The sequence below is a fragment of the Sminthopsis crassicaudata genome, chromosome 1 (genome assembly GCF_048593235.1).
Source record: "Sminthopsis crassicaudata isolate SCR6 chromosome 1, ASM4859323v1, whole genome shotgun sequence".
Classification (NCBI taxonomy): Eukaryota; Metazoa; Chordata; class Mammalia; order Dasyuromorphia; family Dasyuridae; genus Sminthopsis; species Sminthopsis crassicaudata.
Window position 1 is genome coordinate 73,932,251 of NC_133617.1, and position 22,594 is coordinate 73,954,844.

The window sequence follows — 22,594 nt, forward strand, 5'->3', positions numbered from 1 at the left end:
GGGCAGCTAGGTGGCGCAGTGGATAAAGCACTAGCCCTAAATTCAGAAGGACCGGAGTCCTAGCTGTGTGACCCTGGGCAAGTCACTTAACCCCAGCCTCAGGGAAAAAAAAAAAAAAAGAAGAAAGCAATGGTACGTTTTTGTCTCCCCAACTTGGGGACTCTAGAAAGCAGGACACAACACAATCTCACTGTATCTCCAATTGTCTTTCAGACATCTCAAATTGGATGTCCAGCAGACATCATAAGCTAAACTTCAATTCACTGATTCAACAAATATTTGTTAAGTACCTATGTCAAGCACAGCATTAAGCACTGAGGATACAAAATGAAGCAAAAGGTTCCTGCCCTCAAAGAGTTTATAATCTAATAGGGGAGACATCCTGTAAATAAATAGGTACAAAGCAAACTATGTGCAGGATAAATAGGAAACAAAAGAGGAAAAGAGGGTAATCCTTAGGAAGGCTTCCAAGAAGGCAGGATTTTAGTTAGGGAGATCAGTAGTTGGAGCAGAGGAGGGAAGAGAGCATAGGGAGATAGCCAGAGAAAATATTTGGATCCAATTGATGGAGTGTCTCATTTGTGGAACAGCCAAGAGGATAGTGTCATTGGATTTGTGTGGAGTAAGATATGGTGAAGAATTTACAGATTAAGCACATATTGATCAGAAACTGTTTGCTAACCTAAACCAGACCTATAGGCCCCAGTCACGTGAAGGCCTAGGCTACATTCCATTGCCCAAATAGAGATTAGGAATATATACATGGCCGAAGAGGCTGTAAATCACCTTGTCGGGTGTCTTCCACTGACCAAAATAGGGGAGTGCAGAATTGTGTGACCAATCACAACCTATGGAGGGTGGGATTTTGGAGGTTCTTTGTTTGAAATGTATAAAAGCTGTGAACATCTTCAAGGGAGTGACTCTCTCCTGCTGTGAATTTGGCTCACATACCAGGATGGGGTCCTCTCGAGATTCTAATAAATAATTCTTTTTTATGAGTGATCTCTGAGTAGTCATTTTTGGATAGGATTTTCTATCCCTCACGGATTGAAGAGTATACGTCAGGGAGTAAGGTGTAAGAAGCCTGGAAAAGTAAGAGGGGGCCAGATTATGAAGTGCTTTGATTGCCAAGCAGAAAGAACATTGTATATTTTATATATTGTGTATGTATTGCCTTGAAGAATAGGAAGCCACTAGAATTTATTGAGGGTGTGTATGATGATCAGACCTTTAGAAAAATCTCTGGAGAGACTTGAGGCAGGTTAGACCCATCCACATCCATAGCAATAATCTAGGCCTGAGACGATGAGGTAGCCATGTCAGAGGAAAGGGGGACTACTTGAGAGATGTTGTAAAGGTGAAATCAACACATCTTGATAAAAGAATAGATGTGAGAGGGTTAGGAATAATGAGGAATCCAGGATGATTCCTGGTTGTGAGTCTGGGGCACCAGAAAGATGATATTGCCCTCTACAGTAATAGGGAAGGAAGGGGGAAGATTCAGGGGAAAAGATAGTCTGTTTTGGATTTAATGAGTTGAAGATGTGTGCTGAATGTTTAGTTCCAGATGTGTGAAAGAAAATCTGAAATTGGAGGTTATTTGATGGTCACCTGCTCATGTTGGACAAGAGAGAATGCTCCAGAGGTACAAAGATAAGTTGAGGGGAGAAACTGAAGCTAGAAAGTAAAAATGGTGGGGAGCTTCCCATCTTCTAGAGAAGATAAGGAATGGGATCAAAGGTACATGTACAAGGGTTTGTCTTCATCTTTTGTGTTAAGACAGAAATGAAGGAGTTCTGAGGGAAGATATCTGAGTGATGTGAGATGAAAAGGAGGGATGGATGAAGGAACTTTCCTTTGTGAAGTATTAGGGAAAGTCCTTAGATGTCATGGGAGACTTAAGGATGGATAAAAAAGTTTGAAATAGACATATTGTATGAGATAGTTAATTAAATGGGGAGAAATAAAAGGATTATCTTGCTGCAGTGAGGGCCCCTTTTGAGGATATATAATTTTAAAAAATATCATTCCTTATTTAAGTCAATATTTTGTCCCTATAGTCACTAGTTGCTTCAATTATTTTGATGGGATCCTATTCCCATAAATCTTTTCCTTATCCTCAATCTTTTTTGTAAGCCCTTCCCTTTATTTGGGGTGACATATTTAATTTAATTTCTATTATTTAATTAGTTATCTATTAGTTACTTAGTTATCTGTTAGTACTGAATATAGAGTCAGGAAGATCTGAGTTAAATCTAGTCCCATATGCTTACTAGCTGTGGGACCTTTCCTAACTTCAGTTTCCTTATCGGTAAAATAGAAGTAATAACAGCACCCAACTCACAGGGTTCTTTAGAATTCAAAGAGATATGCAAAGAATTTTGCAAACCTTAAAACATTATTTAAATTTTAGCTATTATTACTATTTTGTCCCTTTTTTTTCCGTGTCAGTTAAGTAGGTAGACTTAATCACTGATTGGGCTTTGCCTCATTTGAACTAAGACCTGGCAAAAGACCTTACCTTAAAAAGACCAAGGTCTTCCACTACATCCAGGGCCATCTCCAGTCGTTCTGATCAACATAATTTATGGTTTCATTAGCACAGGTCAATAAGGCAAACTCAAGAAACAAGACAAAGGAGTTCATTAGCACCCCAAGGCAGCAAACAGTTGAAATACAACCAGCAAGGGGGCAGCTAGGTGGTGCAGTGGAGAGAACACCAGCCTTGAAGTCAGGAGGATCCAAGTTCAAATCTGGTCTCAGACACTTAACACTTCCTAGTTGTGTGACCCTGGGCAAGTCACTTAACCCCAGCCTCAAAAAAAAGGGGGGGGAAAAATACAGTGTTTTTTTTTTTTTTTTAAATTTTTTTAAATTTTTATTAAATAGACAGGAATAAACAGTATCCATATAAGGCCAAAGGTATGTTTATTGGTACCATTTAATAAAGAGATAGAATTTGTGTGGCCCCATTTTCAGACTGCTATCTCTTAAAAGCTAGCTGTGTAGAGATTTCTTTTTTTCTTAGAATTTGGCTGTGAAAAGGAGAGACCTAGGATGATAATATGAAGGTGAAGTGTCTGAGAATCATAATTCATAGTTACTTTGAAAGAATTCAAAGTCTTATAGTGACAAAAGACAGACTTTATTGATGAAAAAGCAGGCAGACCAAACTCTGAAAGAGATAATTAGACAAAATTTGGGAGAATTTTATATTCTGAAAATTTGGAACTTGTCTGCAAGCTAATAGTCTACAAGTTTGTAAAATGTAAAAGAGAGATAAGGAAGGAGTCAGGATTTTTTTTTTTTTTTTTTTTTTTTTTTGCAAGATACTGTTATTTAGGGAATAAGTCCAGATATAGCTTTTATAAAAAAGACAAGAAGTCTGGATGGAACTTTCATAGGTGATAAATAAGAGCAACAGATAAGAGGTTTTTGTATTCCATATTCCTTAGCTAGATGTGTAGTTTTGAGTAGACCCTGGGCTCTGACCTATCATTTCCTCCCCTTTCTGTCTTTGGGAGAGGATATTCTAGGGACAAGGAGACCCATCAAAGAAAAGGCAGGGTAAATTGAATGTTTCTGACCATGTTTGTAGATAGCATGGAAGAGCCAATTAATAAAGAGAGACCCAAGATTAAAGAGAGTATGGTGATATTGACAGACTAAGACACTGGGCTGAATTTAACAAAATAAAATTTAATAGAGGTAAATGAAAAGTCAGCTTTACAAATTCAAAATGGGAAAGATATGATTATAGCAAATTATCTGAAAAAAATATCAGGGGGCTTTGATGTGAGCTCAATATGAATCAGCTGAATGATATAGTAGCCAAGAAAGATGTGAATTTAGTTTTGTATTAATTAATGATTGAATAAATGGGAAAAAACTCCACTTATTAAGTATTTATTATATGCTAAGTCCTGTCAGACTGTATCTGGAGTATAGCATTTAGTTTTGTGGGCCATTTTTCAGGAATTACATTGATAAATTGGAAAAGATTCATACTTTAGTGCCATATTCTTGTATGTTTCCTCTCTATAGCCATTCTCTTAAATAAACTGGGATGCTCAGAGGGATAATTGAATCCTTATTTCCTCAGGATTCTAGGGGTTACCCTGAGGGGTTATAATTTCTAATACTATCACTTATGAACCCCTATTAATATGTTCCATATTAACAATTAGTTGGTAGACATCAATTAGCTTTTAGGAAGTAGTTAAAGTCCCAAAAGGTTAATGGGGTGAGCAGAAAGAAACTGAAGCACTGATAAAATTGATCCCTGGGTCAGGCAGGAAGAAGGCTCTGGTAGAGATCAGTTTAGTTCCATGGTCCCACTTTCTATGGAAGAAATCTATCTAGAATTCAAATTATTTCAAGTCCCTGAGACTTAATTTTCTCTATAAATCTACCTATAGCCCATGCCAAATTTTTGCAGAATCTTCTTGGGTCAGTCCATCACAACACTTTGTTTCATGGTGTCATTTCCCTTTCCCTTCTCTAAGGCCATGTGGTGTCTCTCCTAACCCCATTATGGCTTATGGTATCTCTCCTTTCAGACCCCACTTCTCTTTTAGGATGCTAAATCCCTTTTAGGATTTAACCTGCCAGCCAAGGGTATGCCCCAATTTTATAGTGTTCTCTTCTCATGGGTAATTGTTAAGTTCCACTGAAGAACTTGTCCTTTTCATCATTAATTATTAAAACCCCTTTTTATGCTCTCCCAATGTTGTCATATTTGCCATTCCTGATGCCTATAGTATTTCTTCATTTTTCTGTAACTTCTTCTCCTAAATATACATACCCTTTGCCAAAGAGAAAAGCCATTGTGAATTGTTCACAAGACTGAACCCCAATTTTTGGTGCTCTCCTAAAGCATATCACTTGGTGCTATAGCATTTGCTACATCAGCCACAGCATAAGGAATTCACTAAGAAAGTGTAGCAAACTTTGTACAAAACATTCCCCTATAAGCCTGAGACATACTCTTCTACAAATACACAGAACGTCTATGGAGAGATGTATACTAATAAAGTTCAGTAGTAATTTGGCATAAATGTAGATAACACATATGCAGAAGGGTACCTCCTGACTGGAAGGCCCTGGAAATTATTTTTTCCCTGCTTTGAGAGTACATTATAGAGCATGGAATCAATGATGAATAAATAATTCTTCTGAGCTGGCCTTTACCAGGGCACGGGATTCCTTTTTGTAAGGTCAATACACTTCTAGGCTGGGTCTCTCCACTATCTTTTCATCCTTTTCTGTTCAGCTTGTTTGAAAAAGGAAAAGATGCTTCCTATTATACTCCAAGCTTTGTAATGTTCATATGGTTGTTATCTGGGCATATTCATCTCAAAGTTGTGGCTATCTATGTCTCTTAATCAGAAAACCAAATAAGAAAGAGAGAGAAACAGCTTCCTGCCCTTTTTTCATCTAGTCTATAGAAAAAGAGAATGAGAGTTAAGATGGTTGCAGCTTTGAATGTATATCCAGTTCTGACTTTGGAGTCATCAGTTTTTTGAGGTTAGTTGGAAAATTTTTTATCATCATATAATATAACAGCCCCTCAGTCATGCCTTCCAAAAGAATGATTTCACCACAAGGCTACTTAAATTTCACTAAATTATGACTTGCCACTTTACACACACACATACATACATACATACATATATACATACATCTCTTCCCTTTGCTATCTCAGAAGCACTTAAAGATGTTTTTTCTGGCTTTTAAAGTTTGTTGCCTAATATCTTTAGAACTACAAAAGATTAGTAATTCCTCAGTTTAAAAAAAAAAGTAAATTTATGAAATTAGGTTTGCCAATTAAAGAGTAGTCATTTTGTTTGTACCCACTGGCTATATTTAAATACCAACAAACATTTATAAATCACCCTTTAATATATCATAGCCATGGGTAAGGGGCAGAAAGGTTAAATAAGATGCCCAAACAACCATGCTGTTGACAATTAGGAGTCAGTCAGTCAAATAGCATTTATTAAGTGCCTGTTATGTGCAACCCATTGTGCTAAGGCACTGGGGAAATAAAGCAAAAAATCATCACACTCTAGTGTGGAAACAATGTGAACACAGTATATACAAACAAACTATAAAAAGGATAAATTGATGAGAATTTCAGTTGAGAGGAACTAAGAATAAAGAGGACCCAGAAAGTTTCCTTGTAGAAGGTGGGAAATGAAGGGAGTCAGGGAAACTAGGAGGTAGAGGTGTGAGGAGGGAAAGCACAGGAATGGGGGTGGTTTAGGAGGATTAGCCAGTGGAAATGCCTGGAGTACAGAGTCAGAATGTCTTGTGGGAGGAACAACAACTGAGTCAGTGGATTGTAGATTATGTAGAGAAGACTGAGGAATAAAAGGCTAGAAAGGTAAGTCCGGTTATGGAGGACTTTAAAAGTTACACAGAGGATTTTGTTTTATCCTGGAGTTAATGGGGAGGTAACATGGTTAGTTCTTCACTTTAGGAAAGTTAGTTTTGCATGTGTTTACGAGTTGTATTAAAGTGAAGAGACACTTGAGGCAGAAAGTCCAGCCATCTGGTTATAGCAAGAGTTCAAGTGTGAGGTGATGAAGACTTGCACTAGGAGAAGGCAGTGTCAGGGGTAGCTTTGTTCTTTGTCCTTTGTTCTCGAAGAACATCATGACATCAGGGATGCCATGATATATGTGAGTGGGACTTAAGTCGCCTGCCTCACTTTCCCCTCCTGAGCCATCTGGGTCCAGAAGCCAGATACTGATCAGTATGATTGGAGATGGCCCTGAATGCAGTGAGGGACTTCGGACTTTTTAAAGGTAAGGTCTTCAACAGGAATCAGTCTGACTGAGGCTGCACCCATTCAAAGATGAAGGCTAGGGAGAAATTGATGCTTACTATAATTAAATGAAACTGAGATAGAGTACACTAGAATTAGCAAGAGAAAGGCATTTCCTCCTCCTTAGTAGTACCTCGGACCTGATGGGAATAAATATAGCTAACCTTGCTTTAGGGATCACTCTCACCAATTTGAGTAAGAGAGGGGTTGAGGATTCCCAGAGCTTTTAAAATTTCACACATACAGAGCCATTGTGCTGACTTCATTGTTGTAGGCCTATGAAACTTGGAATTATACCAGCACCATCCCAGGAAATTGAATCACTTCCACGTGAATTGTCTTGGGAAGAGTCTGTAGATCACCTGGCAGAATAAGATACCAGACACTGAGCTCCTTTCTCGAACTAAACTGCCAGGCGTTTAAACTACTGCCAAGACCACAGCTCTGTTGGGCTGGCCACATTGTCTGAATGTCAAATGTATGCTATTTATGGAAAGACTTATACAGAGCACGAACTCACAAGGTGGTCAGAAAAAGTAATATAAGAACATTCTCAAAGTCTCAAGAACTTTAGAACTGATTGAATAACATGGGAGGCACTGGCACAGGACTGCCCAGCATGAGGCAATGGGAATGTACAAGAGATAATATAGAGGTAGAAAAAGCAGGACTTGACCACTGATTGAATACAGTAAGGTGTACGTGAGAGAGAGCTGAGTCGAGGATGACACCTAGATTAGGAGTTTGGGTGAATAGGAGAATGATAGTGATGTTTCTGTAATCTCAGGGATATTATCCCATGGCTCCAAGTTGTCTTGATTATTTAGTTGTCTTTAAGTATATACTTTTTGACTCCAAGATGTCTGCTTTGGGAATACTATATCTTACTTTTAGATTATTTTAGTTTATAATCTGATTTTAATCATAAGAATGCTGATTTTATTGAGTTAGTTTATGAAGGCACAAGAAGGCTAATTGTATGGAATTAGGTTATGAAGCAATGTTGGCTCCATAAAGGTGCTTAACCCTAACAACTAACTTCTCTCTAAGCCATAAAATTAGTGAAACAGTCAGTAGATATTCCAGAATTGAACTATTAGCATATCAGTTGCTTCCATATAATTAACAGAGGTTTTTCTTGAAACTGAGATCAAGCAATAGAAATTAGTAACCTAAAATGTATAATCTCCCCCCAAAACTTTTACCTATATAAATACACTGTTCCCTACTACTTTGCTAACTTCTCTTGGAATTTAGTTAGCCAGTCAATGACAAAATAATAAAATCTTTGCCTCTTAACTTGAAGATACTCTAGGCCTACAAATTCCTTTTTTTCTCCCTGAGGCAATTGGAGTTACATGACTTGCCCAGGGTCAAACAGTCAGGAAGTGTTAAGTGTCTGAGATCAAATTTGAACTCTAGTCCTCTTGATTTCAGAGCTGATGCTCTATCCACTGCGCCACTTAGCAGCCCCTACAAATTCTTTTAGGACACCTGTGATACTGGACTAGAACTCAATATTGTGTATGGGAGGTGGAGATTCAGTTTCTAAACCTCAACAACAGTACCTTTGAAGATAATGAGTTCAGTTTTGGACATATGGAGTTTAACATGTTTATGGGACATCCAGTTTGATATTAGGACTAGACAAATAGATCTGAGTATCATCAGCATAAAGATGGTAATTGAAACTATGGGAAATGAAATAAGTAAAATTATAAAGAGAGAAAAAAAAGAGGTCCCATGACAGAATCTTCGGGTTTGCTCCTTTAGTTGGTATTTACCGGGTGTGTACTTTTCTTGGCTCTGAAGGAAAGAGGGTGGTGACTTTGCACAGCCCTCTCACTTAAATCCAATTCACTTGCAAATCATATCACCTTCTAGATGTCACGGTCTTCAGAGAAAGAACAAACAACATTCCACCAAGAATGCTCTCTTCAGATCTCAAACTAAATTACAAAGCAGCAGTCATCAACCATCTTGTACTGGTTTTAAAAAAATCCATGGACAGAACAGACTATATATAGAGTATCTGAAACAATGGAACTCAATAAGCCAAAAGAAAGATTAGGGGGGGAAACCCACCTCCGATATGTATAATAAAACTAGAAAAATTGTAGAATAGTCTGACAGAAATTAAACTTAGGCGAATACTTTGCATCATATTCTATATGGTTTCAGGCCCTCTAGGACTATCATAGTACTCCATACACTGCACCATTTTCTTCATTTATGTTGAGTCTTCTCCAAAAGCATGTAAGCTCCTTGAGGGTAAGGACTATTTTTATGTTTTTGTTTTCTTTCTAACATTTATCATAGTTTAACTCTTTAGTCTTAGAGAGCCTGAAACTCTCATTTTTTTTTTTTTTTTAAACTAATTTAAAATGGTTTTGATGACTGCGGCTTTGGAATTTAATTTGAGGACTGAAGTGCTATTCTCCTCCTTTGTCCCTATTGCTTTCTATTTCCCACGATTTTCTTTTATTTTTTCAAATGCATTTTATCAATTTTTATGAAGTAGATAAGTTCCTTTAAAAGTATAAATTAATTTTAGTGGTATTGACTTTATCATTCTTGGAGAAAACAATGAATGACTGACATGATCCAGATCAAACATTCCTCCAGTTTCTAAATATGCTCTTTATTTCTATAAGAAACAAATTAAAAATATTAAAGCATTCTACATGTTTTGGTAGAATGCTAAGATATTTTGCTTGTTTTATAATTATCTGAAATGAGCTTTCCTTTTCTATTGCTTCTTAGATTTTATTATAGGATAGTTAGTTTTTTGACTTTTTTTTTGCTGAGGCAATTAGGGTTAAGTGACTTGCCCAGGGTCAACAGCCAAGAAGTGTTAAGTATCTGAGGTCAAATTTGAACTCAGGTCCTCTGGACTTCAGGGCTGGTACTCTATCCACACTACTAACTAGCTGCCCCTTTTTAAGGATTTCTATTGAACTAAATGATATCTTTGCTGATTGTAGAGACACTTTATAATACATACTTTTAGATACTTATATTTTTTAAAACGGTCCTTATACCTTGATGGATTTTGAACATAAGATGGGTTTTGTACTTTGTTCTTCCTTTCATTCAGAAGTCTTAATTTTGTCTAGTTTTGGTAATCTTTGGAACTAAAGGAGAATTTGGAAGTAATCCACCTTGCCCTCATAAGACCTCTCAGAAGCGCAGTTTGTGGCCATGAGTCTTGGGAATAGTGAAATTACCTTGTTCAGTTTAATGCACACATAGGAGGTTTATACTAAATATTTGCTGTTGTTGTAAACAAATTTACATTAAGTATTTCTAGGTGAAATTAAGAGCAATGAATGTGGAAAACAAAATGGAGTCTATTTGAAAAACAAATTTTTAATGAATGAGAACAATTTTAGCACAAAAATCCACATCAATCTCATAATTAACCAATAAGTGCCAAGCTCTTCATCTACATAGAACAAATAACAAGGATATAAAATACATAGCTGCACAAGCATCAGTATCTACCTGGAATGTAAATTAAACTACATCCAGTTAGAAGGCAGGAAGTAGGAGCACAGTAATCTTTTAAAAATAAGGAAAACAGGAAAGACCATCTACTGAACTGTTTAAGGTCATGAGAATCTATATTCCCATCAAGATTATGTTATATCTTTCTTTTTTTTTTCCTCAGGGGGAGAAAGGAAAAGAGGGAATCTTTTTTTTTTTAAAGTTTTCCTTTCTGTCTTGATATCGTTTGATGGCTGAAAGAACAAACTATGGAAGGAAATCAAAAGTGGCAGCTAAGATAAACTGTTTGGGTTATAATGTCAAATGAGAGCAATAGAAACGGAAAGCCAAGAAAGGATACTGCAACAAAGAAAAATAATTATGACATCTTTGTCATTACCAGCAAGGGCTTCAAAACAAACTATTTCAAACAAGTGAGCCACATCTCTTAAAACAAAAAAAGTACTTTTATCACAATTAGAGCTTTTAAGCATACAAAAAGTTACTTTCATTAGAATACTAACTTAAAAATTAGGGATCTAGTATATTTTTAAAGCTGAATTTAGGGGTAAAGGAAGAATAGGACTAAAAATGAAAATAAGGAGAGAAGGAAAAGAGGTGCCAAATTGTATATCTAAGAATCTAGTTGTTTTAAAAAGTTCTTCTAGCACATTATCAATAATCTTAAGGGAAAATGTTATTAGATTGACAATGATGAAAAAGAAAGATGCCAAATGTTGGGGAGTATGTGTGGTTGGAAAGGCACACTAATGAACCATTGGTGGGTTGGTAAGTCATTCAAGCCATTCTGAAAAGTAATTTGGAAATACAGTAAAAAAGGTCACTTAACTGTGGACTTTAAATCACTACTAGGCTTACACCCAATTGTAGAACAAAGAAACAGGAAAAGGATTTATATGAACCAAAAAATTCTCTAGGAGCTTTTTATATTAACAAAGTACCAGAAACTAAGGGATGCCAATCAATTGGGAGACGGCTGAACAAATTATGATATATGACTATAATGATTGTAATACAACTGTGCCATGAAAGTGTCAGAAAAACCTGAGAGGGCTTTTGTGAGCTAATGAACTAACGAAGTGAACAGAATCAGAAGAACCATTAATACACTAACTACAACATCATAAAGAAAAACAATTGTGAAAGACTTAAGAATTGTAACTAATAGAATGACTAATAATTACTATAAGAGTGATAATGAATTATACTATCTACCTCTTGGTAGAAAGGCAATGGATTAGAGGCACAGAATAAGACATGCATGGCGAATGTATGGATTTATGTTGTCTGACTACAGCTATCTGTTTTAAGGAAGGGTATATTTTTACTTTTTTTTGAAGGGAGAGTATTATTATGGAAGCAGGGGAGAGTGAGATACCAAAAATTAGGAAGAGTTAATGAAACATTTAAAAATTACATATAAGAAAATAGAAGTTCAGAAGGGGACATAGACAGGATAGTTAGAAATAACATATAAAATTTAATATGTACTTTTAAAAAAACCAGCTGTCTGCATCAGAGATTCATAGTATCATGTACAATCTTCTTTTTCTTTTCTTTCTTTTTTTTTTTTTTTAACAAGGAAATGTCCATATGTGTTGCTGCTTTGTCAGATCCATAATAACAAAAAAATACTTTTATAAAGGGCTCTTTAAATGCCTGCCAAATTAAAATGCAATTATTTCCTTAAAGTTACTTAATTTAACTGTGTTAATGAAGGCATACATTTCTGATATAAGATAGTTGGAAGTTAACACATTTATTAAATACCTACTATGTGCAATACACTGCCCTAGGTGCAGAAATAAGTAGCAGCTTGAGCAGAGTAGTATTTTTTGAAGGTCAGGTAAACTATTCACCTTGTTTTTAAGTTCAGGTGACTGCTACTATATTGCCACTAGTAGAGGCATAAATCAATGACAATAACAGTGTTTTCAGAGGCAAGAATACCACCTTTAAAAATAATTTGACAAACTAAAATTATGACTTGAAAAAGTTGCCACAAGTGATACTTCTCCCCTGTGATACTGAATAAAGCTAGAGTGTTGGACAAAGACTGTACCACAATCATTAATCCCTGCATTTTGTTTCCAGCATGAATTCTCTGATCTTGAATACTAGATGCCTTTGTACTAGCTTTGCTCCACATTTATTACATTCATGAGATATGAATTTTCTGATGTCTAATGAGGTATGAGCTTAGAATGAAAGTCTTTCCACATTCTTTACATTCATAAGGTTTCTCTCCTGTGTGAATTCTTTGATGTTGAATAAGGTTTGAATATGCCCTGAAGATTTTCCCACATTCATAACACTCATAAGGTTTTTCTCCTGTATGAATTCTTAAATGTTTAATGAGGCCTGAACTCAGACTGAAGGCTTTTCCACATTTGTTACACTCATAAGGTTTCTCCCCAGTATGAATTCTCTGGTGATAAATAAGAGATGTGCGATCACTGAAGGCTTTCCCACATTCATTACACTCAAAAGATTTGTCTCCACTGTGAACTCTCTGATGATTAATAAGGTAAGAATTTAGAATGAAAGTTTTCCCACATTCCTTACATGAATAGGGTTTCTCTCCAGTGTGAATTTTCTGATGTTGAATTAGGTTTGAGGAGACATTGAAAGCTTTCCCACATTCACTACACTCATATGGTTTTTCTCCAGTGTGAATTCTCTGATGGCGAATTAGACTTGAACCCTGGCTGAAGGCTTTACCACAATCATTACACTCATATGGTTTTTCTCCAGTATGAACCCTCTGATGCTGAATAAGATTTGAAGATGCAATGAATGTTTTCCCACATTCATTACATTCATAGGGTTTTTCTCCTGTGTGAATTCTCTGGTGTCTAATGAGGCTTGAACTCTGTTTGAAGGCTTTCCCACATTCATTACATTTATAGACTTTTTCTGTGCGCTTTCTCTGACGTTTAACATAAGTTGAACTCTGCCTTAAGGACTTTCTGTATATTTTAGGTTTATAGGATTTCCCTTCTGAATGATTTTTCTGATGTATGATTGGGTCTGAATTCTGTTTAGATTTTTGGCCCATATTATCACACTGCTGAGATTTTTCTCCTGAAGAAATTCTAACAGGGTTAGAATTCAGATTGAGGTTTCTTCCAAATTCATTATATTTCTGGTCTTTATCTTCTTCAGAAGGATTTTGATCTATCACTGTCATTGATCTCAAATGTCTCGTCTGAGAAAGGAATTTACCTGCAGAAGACTGTAAATCATCCTTTGACCTGTCATCAGATTCATAGGCTTCTCTATATATGGGTCCATGGGGAACTTCCCCCATGAATCTTTCAAGTATCATATTCTGAGATTCCACTTCTTCAGAAATTTCCTGCTTTATCAACAGCTCCTTATTCTCAGTCCCAGTCTCAATCTGGGATAAGGAATCTGAAATAAGGAATAAAAAACCCACAATGTTTCTTGTTCTCTATTTCTAGGCAAAGGAATAAAGGAGATGGAAAAAGAATAATCTCCAGGATACATATTTCCCATGAGTGTCACTGGCATTAATAAACAAAGTTAATCAATTGATTGATTAATTAATAATAATCAGAGATTATTAGGGAAAGTATAGTTCCATTGGAGTAGGTAAGAAGAATGACCAGAGGTAAGACTGATCAAAGTTGAGAACTAATAATAAGCAGGAATATTAAAAACAATAAATATGGAAGGGAGAATAATAAGATGAGTAGGCTCTTAGATATCAATTTGTTCAACCCCACCTTATTTGTTGAAAAGGCAATTGAGGCCAACAGATATTAAAAGGCATATGTCCAAGTTTACAGATAAAGGCCATATGTGGAAGGCTTGTATTAAAATATGGGCACATTTTAAGAGGGACACTAGCAAACATGACAGTTATCTTGCTGTACAAGAAAAATCATATCAAGAAAGAAGAAAAAAAAAACTGAGAAGAAAAACAAAATGCCCAGAGAGAAGACCATGGGAGCTGAGTGGGGAACACAACTTAACATTTTCACTCTTTGTTGTTTGCTTGCATTTTCTTTTTAAAGAGAATCTTTTAAAATGAAATTCATTAAGTTAGGTATTTGGTCTCTGAAGTGTTCTTTTCAAATCAAGAAATCTAATTCTATATTATGCTAGATTAATACTATTTTTTTTTTTTAATAATTACTAGATTAGCAAATCAGTAGGTAAGGTTTTTAAATACATGTAGTCTAATGATCAGAAATGATCAGCAGGATGATTTCAGAGAGACTTGGAGAGACTTATATGAACTGATGCTGAGTGAAATGAGCAGAATCAGGAGATCATTATACACAGCAACAAGACTATATGAAGATTAATTTTGATGAATGTGGCTTTCTTCAACAATGAGACGATTCAAACCATTTCCACTTGTTCAGTGATGAAGAGAGCCATTTACACCCAGAGAGAGAACCGTGGGAATAGTGTGGAACACAACATAGCATTCTCACTCTCTCTGTTATTTGCTTGCATTTTGTTTTCTTTCTCAGTTTTTCTTTTTCTTTCTTCTTGATCTGATTTTTCTTGTGTAGCAAGATAACTATATAAATATGTTTACACATATTGGATTTAACATGTAGAAGGAGGGGAAAATTTGAAACAAAAGGTTTCACAGAGTCAATGTTGGAAAAATTACCCATGCATACTTTTTGGAAATAAAAAGCTTTAATAAAAAATTAAAAAAAAATTTTTTTTTCACTTACCTGAGCAGTCTCCTCTCATGATCTCTGTCTCTTTAGCTTCTTGCATGTCCAAGACCCATGCCTCTTCCTCTTGCTCCAAACAGGAGGTTACAGCAGGTTCACACGCTGGAAACCCTGTTTGTGAGGAAGGAAACAGGGCCTGGTGGTTTGTCCCAAGCTCAGCCTCAGCCCCTGCAAGGGACAGAAGGGATGAGAAAGGTACTATCCAAGGAGTCTATAACAGGCTGGACCTGCCTAAGCAAATGTCCAGAATAGACCTTTGGGTCCTGGGCCCAGAGTGCCTAAAGAAAATTTAGAAGAAGAGGTGCAAGGGAGAATTAAGGAAGACACCCATTCTCTACCTAACATAACCAGTCTTAGGGTTGGGAGAAGACAAATCTCCTGTCTGAATTCAGATATAATTAGGAATTTTTGATGCCAGAAACTAAACCAGAATAAAATGAGGCTTCTCTAGTCTAGGTTTATCCATAAAAGTAGAAAGTAAGAACCTCAAATTTGGATGGGGAAGAGACCTTACCCAGTGAGACTACGTTCTCATAATTCTCCAGCATCACGTCCTTGTAAAGGCCCCTTTGTGCAGGATTTAGAAGACTCCATTCCTCATGAGTGAAATTTACAGTCACATCTGTCAAAGTCACCAACACCTGAAATAATACATTCATGTTGCAGTCCCAGTCCTTGGCTCTGGGGATAGGGGAGGTGACATATTCAGTGGAATTGCAGAAAAGAGTTAGGGAAAAACATATCACATGGTACAAAATATGTACTATTCATAAACATTCATATATACATTCAGTATGTGTGTATTTATCACATGTGTGTATATATAAGAAGTGCAGAATATAATATACTATGGTAAAAATGTTTGCATGTGCATTGAAGCTAGGGGTATATGAATCTCAAACATGGTTGGAAGATAGGCCCAGGGAAATCAAAGGAGTAGATACGGACTTAAAAAAGTGCAAAGAAAAATGTACTAAATTCTGATGACAAATGATTTCATCGTGAAAGACAAGAGTCTAAAGAATCATATATAGATAACCAGGGAATATACTGATCAAATCTAATTTTTTTGAAAAGATGTATCTAAAAGTTGGAAGCAAAGGCAGTTAACAGTATGTCTACAAAAAGGAGGCTTGGTCTCATAAGAACAGAGTGAGGGATACTAGAATTTAGAATGAGCTGAGGGTAGGGATAGATACTAAAAACAATAAAAAATGTTTTTTAAAGCTACATTCGCTCCACAGGAATATCAAAGATGAGACATGAGTGGTGTTTAGGATGGGATGGTGATAATAATGGACAAATTCAAGAAGACAGAATTATTTCTCTCTGGTTTTGCCTCTTTTTTCCCTACTAAGGAAAATGACTAGAAAGGATAGTACAAAAATGATTAATAAAGAGTTGAAACCCATATGACAGATCAGTGATGAGAAATTAAGGGAGTTCCTACCTACCTTGGGCAAGTTCAAGGCATCTGTTCCAAATGAGAGTAATCAAAGAACCTGTGTCAATGATGGGTGAACTGTGCTCATAATCTTTGAGCAACCATGAAGAACTCACATTTATGAAACACTTTAAATTGAGACCTTAGAGAGATCGTCACTTTGCCCATAGTCATACAGCCAATAATAATCAGAACTGAGATTAAAATCTAGATTTTCCTAATTCTAATATTTTTAAATTAATTTTTTTTAAATCAGTAAAAATCCACCTTTCCAAACTCCTGAAATGAGAATCAAAACCAAATCAAAACCCTGGGATAAAAACATGCATAGTCAAGCAAAACAAATTTTTGCACTGGCCATGTCTTAAAAAACCCCCATAGTATGTATTTCTCTCTCTCTCTATCCCATTCTGCATTGAGTCCTTCATCTTTCTATCAGAAAGTGGGTAGTATGTTTCATTCTAAGTCCTGTGGAATTGTCCTTGGTCATTACACTGATAATCAGAGTTCCTAATTTATTTCAAAGTGGTTCTCCTTTACCATACTGATATTTTATAAATTGTTCTCTTGGCCCTGTTCACTTCACTCTGCATCAATACATTAAAAGTCACCTCAAGTTTCTGTGAAAACATTTCCTTCATTACTTCTTATGGTACAATTGATGGCACTTCTGTCAAATTTCCATTCTTTGCCATTTCAAAAAGAGCTATATGTTTTTGTATATCCTTAATTTATTTTGGTTAAACTAATCCCTCCAATTTTTCCTTCTTTCCTTTACCTATTTTCTTGTTGAGTGGCATATGAAATATATTTCTGTTTAACTGTGTTTTCTTCCTTCCTATGACTATTTTGGGTTACTAATGTTCAAGGGTTAGCTACTCCCCATTATGGCTTCTTCCTTGTTTATAGAGACTCCTTGTGCATTTCAATTATATAATTTTTCCTAACCTTTCTCTCAATTCCTCTCCCCCATGCATTTGTTTCACCCTTTCTTGAAAATATCAAAATTAACATTATCTCTAGTTTTTTCTACATGGATTCTATAATGTAATTGAGTTTATACTGTATTGATTTTATAACTGATCTATATATGCTTAAAGCCTTATCCTTGCTATATTCTTGAGTTAAGTTCAAGAATTTAGTTTTCCCTTCAGTTAGTTTAAAGGTATAATTAAGAGAAGTGATTATTTTTTATACTGGTAGCTCCTGGGCAATTTCCAAGCATCATAAGTTGCCATCGCTAAAACATATCCTCTGTCCTTGATAGTCCTTGTGAAATTTATCTCTTCTGAGGAGATAACAAATCTGGTAGTTTTGATCTAGCAAAGATACAAGATTGGTCCTCCCATAAAACAACGAACATTTCTTAACTGTCAGAGAGGGATATGATTAGCCTCACCTGAATGCCAGTCTGTTTTTCTTAGTGTTCCATCATTATCAAGACCTCCCTCTTCTCATCAGAGTCACTGGTTTTGTTGAGGTGGCCAGTCTCATCCACTTCATTAATAGTTATATGTGCCATTGTTAATAAACTGATTTTGTATACAGTATGTACCTCAGCTCACCTTTATTAAATTTATTGAAAATGTTCTTTTAAGATCATTGATTCATGACAGAACCATTTGTAGACTGTCTGTCAAATAAGTTATTCTATGTTATGATAGATGTAAAGATTGAGAAAGGACACGTGTATCACCTCCTAAATGCAAGCAATTTACCCTTGTTTAGTTCTTTATCATCTTGGTTTGTGTTTACCATTTTTTGTTACTCTTAACTTTTGTGCTTAAATTTCAAAGTTTCTGTGTAGTACTGGTCTTTTAATCAGAAATGCTCAGGAAAATCTTTTTTATTTCATTAATAACCCATTCTCTCCCTGTGGAATTATACTCAGTTTTACTGAGACAACTAATAGTATAGAGGATAGAGTGAACTATGGGCTTGGAATCAGGAAGACCTACATTCAAAACTTAGACATTTACTAACTCTGGGATACTGGACAAGTAATTTAACCGTTTGCCCCAAATTTCCTTAATGTAAAATGGGGAGAACTATCTTTCTTGGGTGTCATTGTGAGAATCAAAAAAGAGATTTGTTTAAAACAACAACAACAAACCATGGTATTTAGTACAGTGTCTGGCACATAGTAGGCACTATATAAAGGCTTACAAAGAACCCCCCTTCCCCAACCTCCAAGTTATTCTCAGATATATACCTATACCCTTTGTCTTCTTTATTATTATATTATATTTCTTTATATTATATATATTATATTATATTTCTTTATATTTGGTGGATGTTAAATTCCCCAGGGTCACACTGCTAAAATTTTAGTTGCTTGAAGTTCCCTTGCTCTCCCCTCCCCCCCTTGATCTGAAAGCTCTGAATTTTGGCTATGATGTTCCAGGGAGTTTTCATTTTTGGGTTCCCCCTCCCCACCCCTACCCCAGATAGTGACCAGTGGATTCTATCTATTTCTAAAGGCTCTGCATGCTTCTGTGTGTTGGTCTGGGCTGGAACTCTGGCTGCTTTCTTGGGAATGTTTGGTTATTCCCAAATAAGTATATCTTAGGCTGGGATCTACATGCTTTCAGTGCTCATGGAGTGATCTAGGGTAAGGTCTGATATTGAAAGTTCCTGACTTAGGTTTGGATTTGCGCAACAACAGACTGCTGCTGGACTCATTTGCTATCTATCTACTGAGTGAAAAATTCTGCTAGTTCAGAGTGGCAAAAATACAGGCTTCCATCTGGTCTGGGATTTGTGTCCTGGTTATTCTTTTGAAAGCTTCAAATGGAGCTACAAACTGAGAATGAGTCCACACTCTGTCTCTGAGATCAGAGCCACCTTCTTGTTGCTTCTAAATTCCTTCTTGCTTGGTATAATAAATAGGATCTGCAATCACTCCTCATCATGAGTTCAGGTCCCTTCCTTAATCCAAACTATTCTGTGACCTGGAACTGGGTAGTGGATGACAAACTGCTAGGGTTTACCTGTTCTTATATCCCATAAAATGTTATATTCAAGTGTGGATCTGGGACCCAGATGAGGTGCGGGAATGTTTCACAGCACACTCATAGTCAAATCCAATCCCTTATGCCTATAGATCTCTGTCTTCTTATGCTGATCTGGGATGGACAAATGCCTCTATTTCCCCCCTAACCTCCCAGCATGCCTTGGATTTCCCAATTAAAAATCAGTTAGGGAGCAGCTAGATGTTATAGTGAATAGAGCATCGGCCCTGAAGTCAGGAGGACCTGAGTTCAAATCTGGTCTCAGATACATTTAACACTAATAAGCTGTGTGACCCTGGGCAAGTCACTTAATCCCAACTGCCTAGCCCCGCCTCACCACAAAAAACAACAGTTGGGGGCATTTACTCCATTTAATTGGAGGCCCTTGGGAGGGAAGGAGGGAAATTGGCTGTATTTCTTCCTGCTATTCTGCCATCTTGACTCTGTCCCAAAAGTTCAGTAATTTTTTACTATACCACATCAAAGTGGTATAGTGGAGTGGAGATGGACAAATAACTCCAATTGCAAAATTTAGAAGGATAACTTATTAAGCCATGATATAAGCATGATGCCAATTTCTGGGGAAATATCAGGAAGTATTATTTAAAAGGTAGTTTATTATTACTTAAAGGGAAGAACTATTTTCTTTCCATGAGTCAGCATGGGTTAATCAAAAACAAGTCTCATACACGTATGGCTAATATATTGGTAGAACAGGGAAAGATATAGCCCTAGTATATCTGGTTCTTTCTTCTTCTTCTTCTTCTTTTTTTTTTTTTCCTGAGGCAATTGGGGTTAAGTGACTTACCCAGGGTCACACAGCCAGGAAGTGTTAAGCGTCTGAGGCCAGATTTGAACTCAAGTCCTCCTGACTTCAGGGCTGGTGCTCTATCCACTGCACCAACTAGCTGCCCCACATCTGGACTTCTATAAGATATGACAAAGTCTCATACAAGAATATTAGCTTCCATTAAAAACACATTTTGCTTTGAATTAGGGAGGTGAGAGTGATGTAAATTGTGTTCAGTGATATATACCACATTTTAGGAAACACAGAGAGATGATGGATTGTATCTCTAGGAGTGTGATCAGGTTGGGTAAGTCTTGAAGACTCCTGTCTTCAAGTCTTGTCAAAGCCATCACAAGGAAGAATATTAGATTCAGGGGGTAGGATTAGAAGCAATGAATGGAAGCTAGAGAGAGACATATTTAAGCTTAACATAAAGGTATATTTTTTTGTAATAAGAACAGGCCCAAAAAAGGATGAGATTTTTCAAGGGGTTGTGGATCACTGGAAGTCTTCAAGTAAAGGCTGAGATCCTGCTAAAGTGATTCCTGTTTAGGTTCAGATTATGCCTTTTGAGATTATGTGATGAGAAGAGGAACTTTTGAACAGTTTATTTTGCATGAGAGAGAGGAAGTTTTTTCCCTAGAGAGAGAATTTGGGATGCATGAGGAAAAAGCAGCTTTTTATTTTCCATAGAATGAGGAAGACATTCAAATAGCATCAAAGTAAAGGCATTTTCCCCTGTGTAATAATATTAAGATTGAAATAGAGCTTTTAAAGTTTATAAAGAATTTTATAAAGTCATCTCATTTCCAGCTCCATTATATGTACTACACATTATTCCCATTTTATAAATGAGAATGAAGTTCCAAGAGATTAAGGTATTTACCCAAAGTCACATAGCTGGATGTCCAGGGTAGGCCTTAAAATCAGAGAATTCTTGTCCAGTACTCTTCTTTGTGTTAGTAGTTCTCAAATTTTTTGGTTTTAGGACCCTTTACACTCCTAAAAATTACTGAGGATTTCTTTACAAAGTTACTGAGGATTTTGGAGAGCTTTTGCTTATTTGGATTATATCTATCAATATTTACTGCATTAGAAATGAAAATGTATTCCTGAAATATTAATTCATTTAAAAAACAATAATACTCCTATTATATATTAGCATAAATAATATTTTTATGCAACACAACTTTTCCAAAAGAAAAAATGAGTGAGTTTTTAAAAGTCTGGCTTCACAGAAGCCAGCTACATTCACCTATTTGATTCTGCATTCAATTTGTAGCAATATGATGTTTTGGTTAAAGTATGAGAAGAAAGTCTGGCTTCACACAAGTATGTAGTTGGAAAAGCGAGTGTTTTAATAGGCAAATAATGTCTTCATGTTTTTACAAAAATGGTTTTGACATCATGAACCCCTTCAAAGGGGTTCAAGGACTTTCAGGGTCTGCTACTCTAAGTCTTTCTGTAAATAGGGTATTTGTGGTTAATGACTTTCTGCCGATAATAAAGAAAAAATAATGCCCACCTAAAGTAAGCAATTAGTAGGGATGTTGGCTTTTAGAGACATGTAACAGGGGCATTCAAGAAAGCCTTCTGAGAAACTTTTCAGACCTGACAAACCCAACTCAAATGTCTTCTATTTTGTTTTGGTAAGTGACTTGCCCAGGACACACAGTAAGTGTCCTGACTCAGAGGCCACTGCTCTAAGTCACAATGAAGATACAGAAGAGAACTATAAATCAACCCAAATAAATGAAAAATATTAAGAAAAGTATTTATACAGGCTAAAAACACTGTGGAATAGTTGGAGAGACAGAAACACTAACATATTTTTGGTAGAGCTGTGAATTAGTCCAACCATTCTGGAACGCAATTTTGAACGATGTTCAAAAGGCCATTAAATTGCACATGTCCTTTGTTCAAGCTACTATCACTACTAGGAATATTCCTCAAAGAACTCAAGAGAAAGAAGGAAGTGAGACAAAGGTACAAAAATAACTGTAACAGTCCTGTTTCCTAAGAAAATAATTGGACTAAATTAATCTACTTATCCAGTGCCATATCAAATTATTATTATTTTACAACAAAAAATTATTGTATAGAGCTAGAAAAAAATCCTAACAAAATTCATTTGAAAGAACAAAAGGTCAAGAATATCAGGGAACAAATTAAAAAAAAAAGTCAGTGGAATAGATTAGGTACACAATACACAGTAGAAAATGACCACAGAAATCTAATGTTTGGTGAACACAAAGATCTAAGTGTTTGGGACAAGAACTCACTATGTGACAA

The 22,594-nt window shown here is 36.0% G+C and overlaps 1 protein-coding gene across 1 annotated transcript in view; it reads right to left on the reverse strand.

The window, feature by feature from the left end:
• Positions 1–10,178: 10,178 nt before the first annotated feature.
• Positions 10,179–22,594, reverse strand: part of LOC141546737 (uncharacterized) — a 76,972-nt gene continuing 64,556 nt past the window's right edge. The window contains exons 10-12 of the mRNA XM_074274783.1: positions 15,572–15,698; positions 15,055–15,225; positions 10,179–13,750 (exon numbers count right to left, since the gene is read on the reverse strand). Coding sequence (XP_074130884.1) covers positions 12,495–13,750; positions 15,055–15,225; positions 15,572–15,698 — 1,554 coding nt within the window. The 3' untranslated portion in view covers positions 10,179–12,494. The remainder of the gene's footprint in view (positions 13,751–15,054; positions 15,226–15,571; positions 15,699–22,594) is intronic.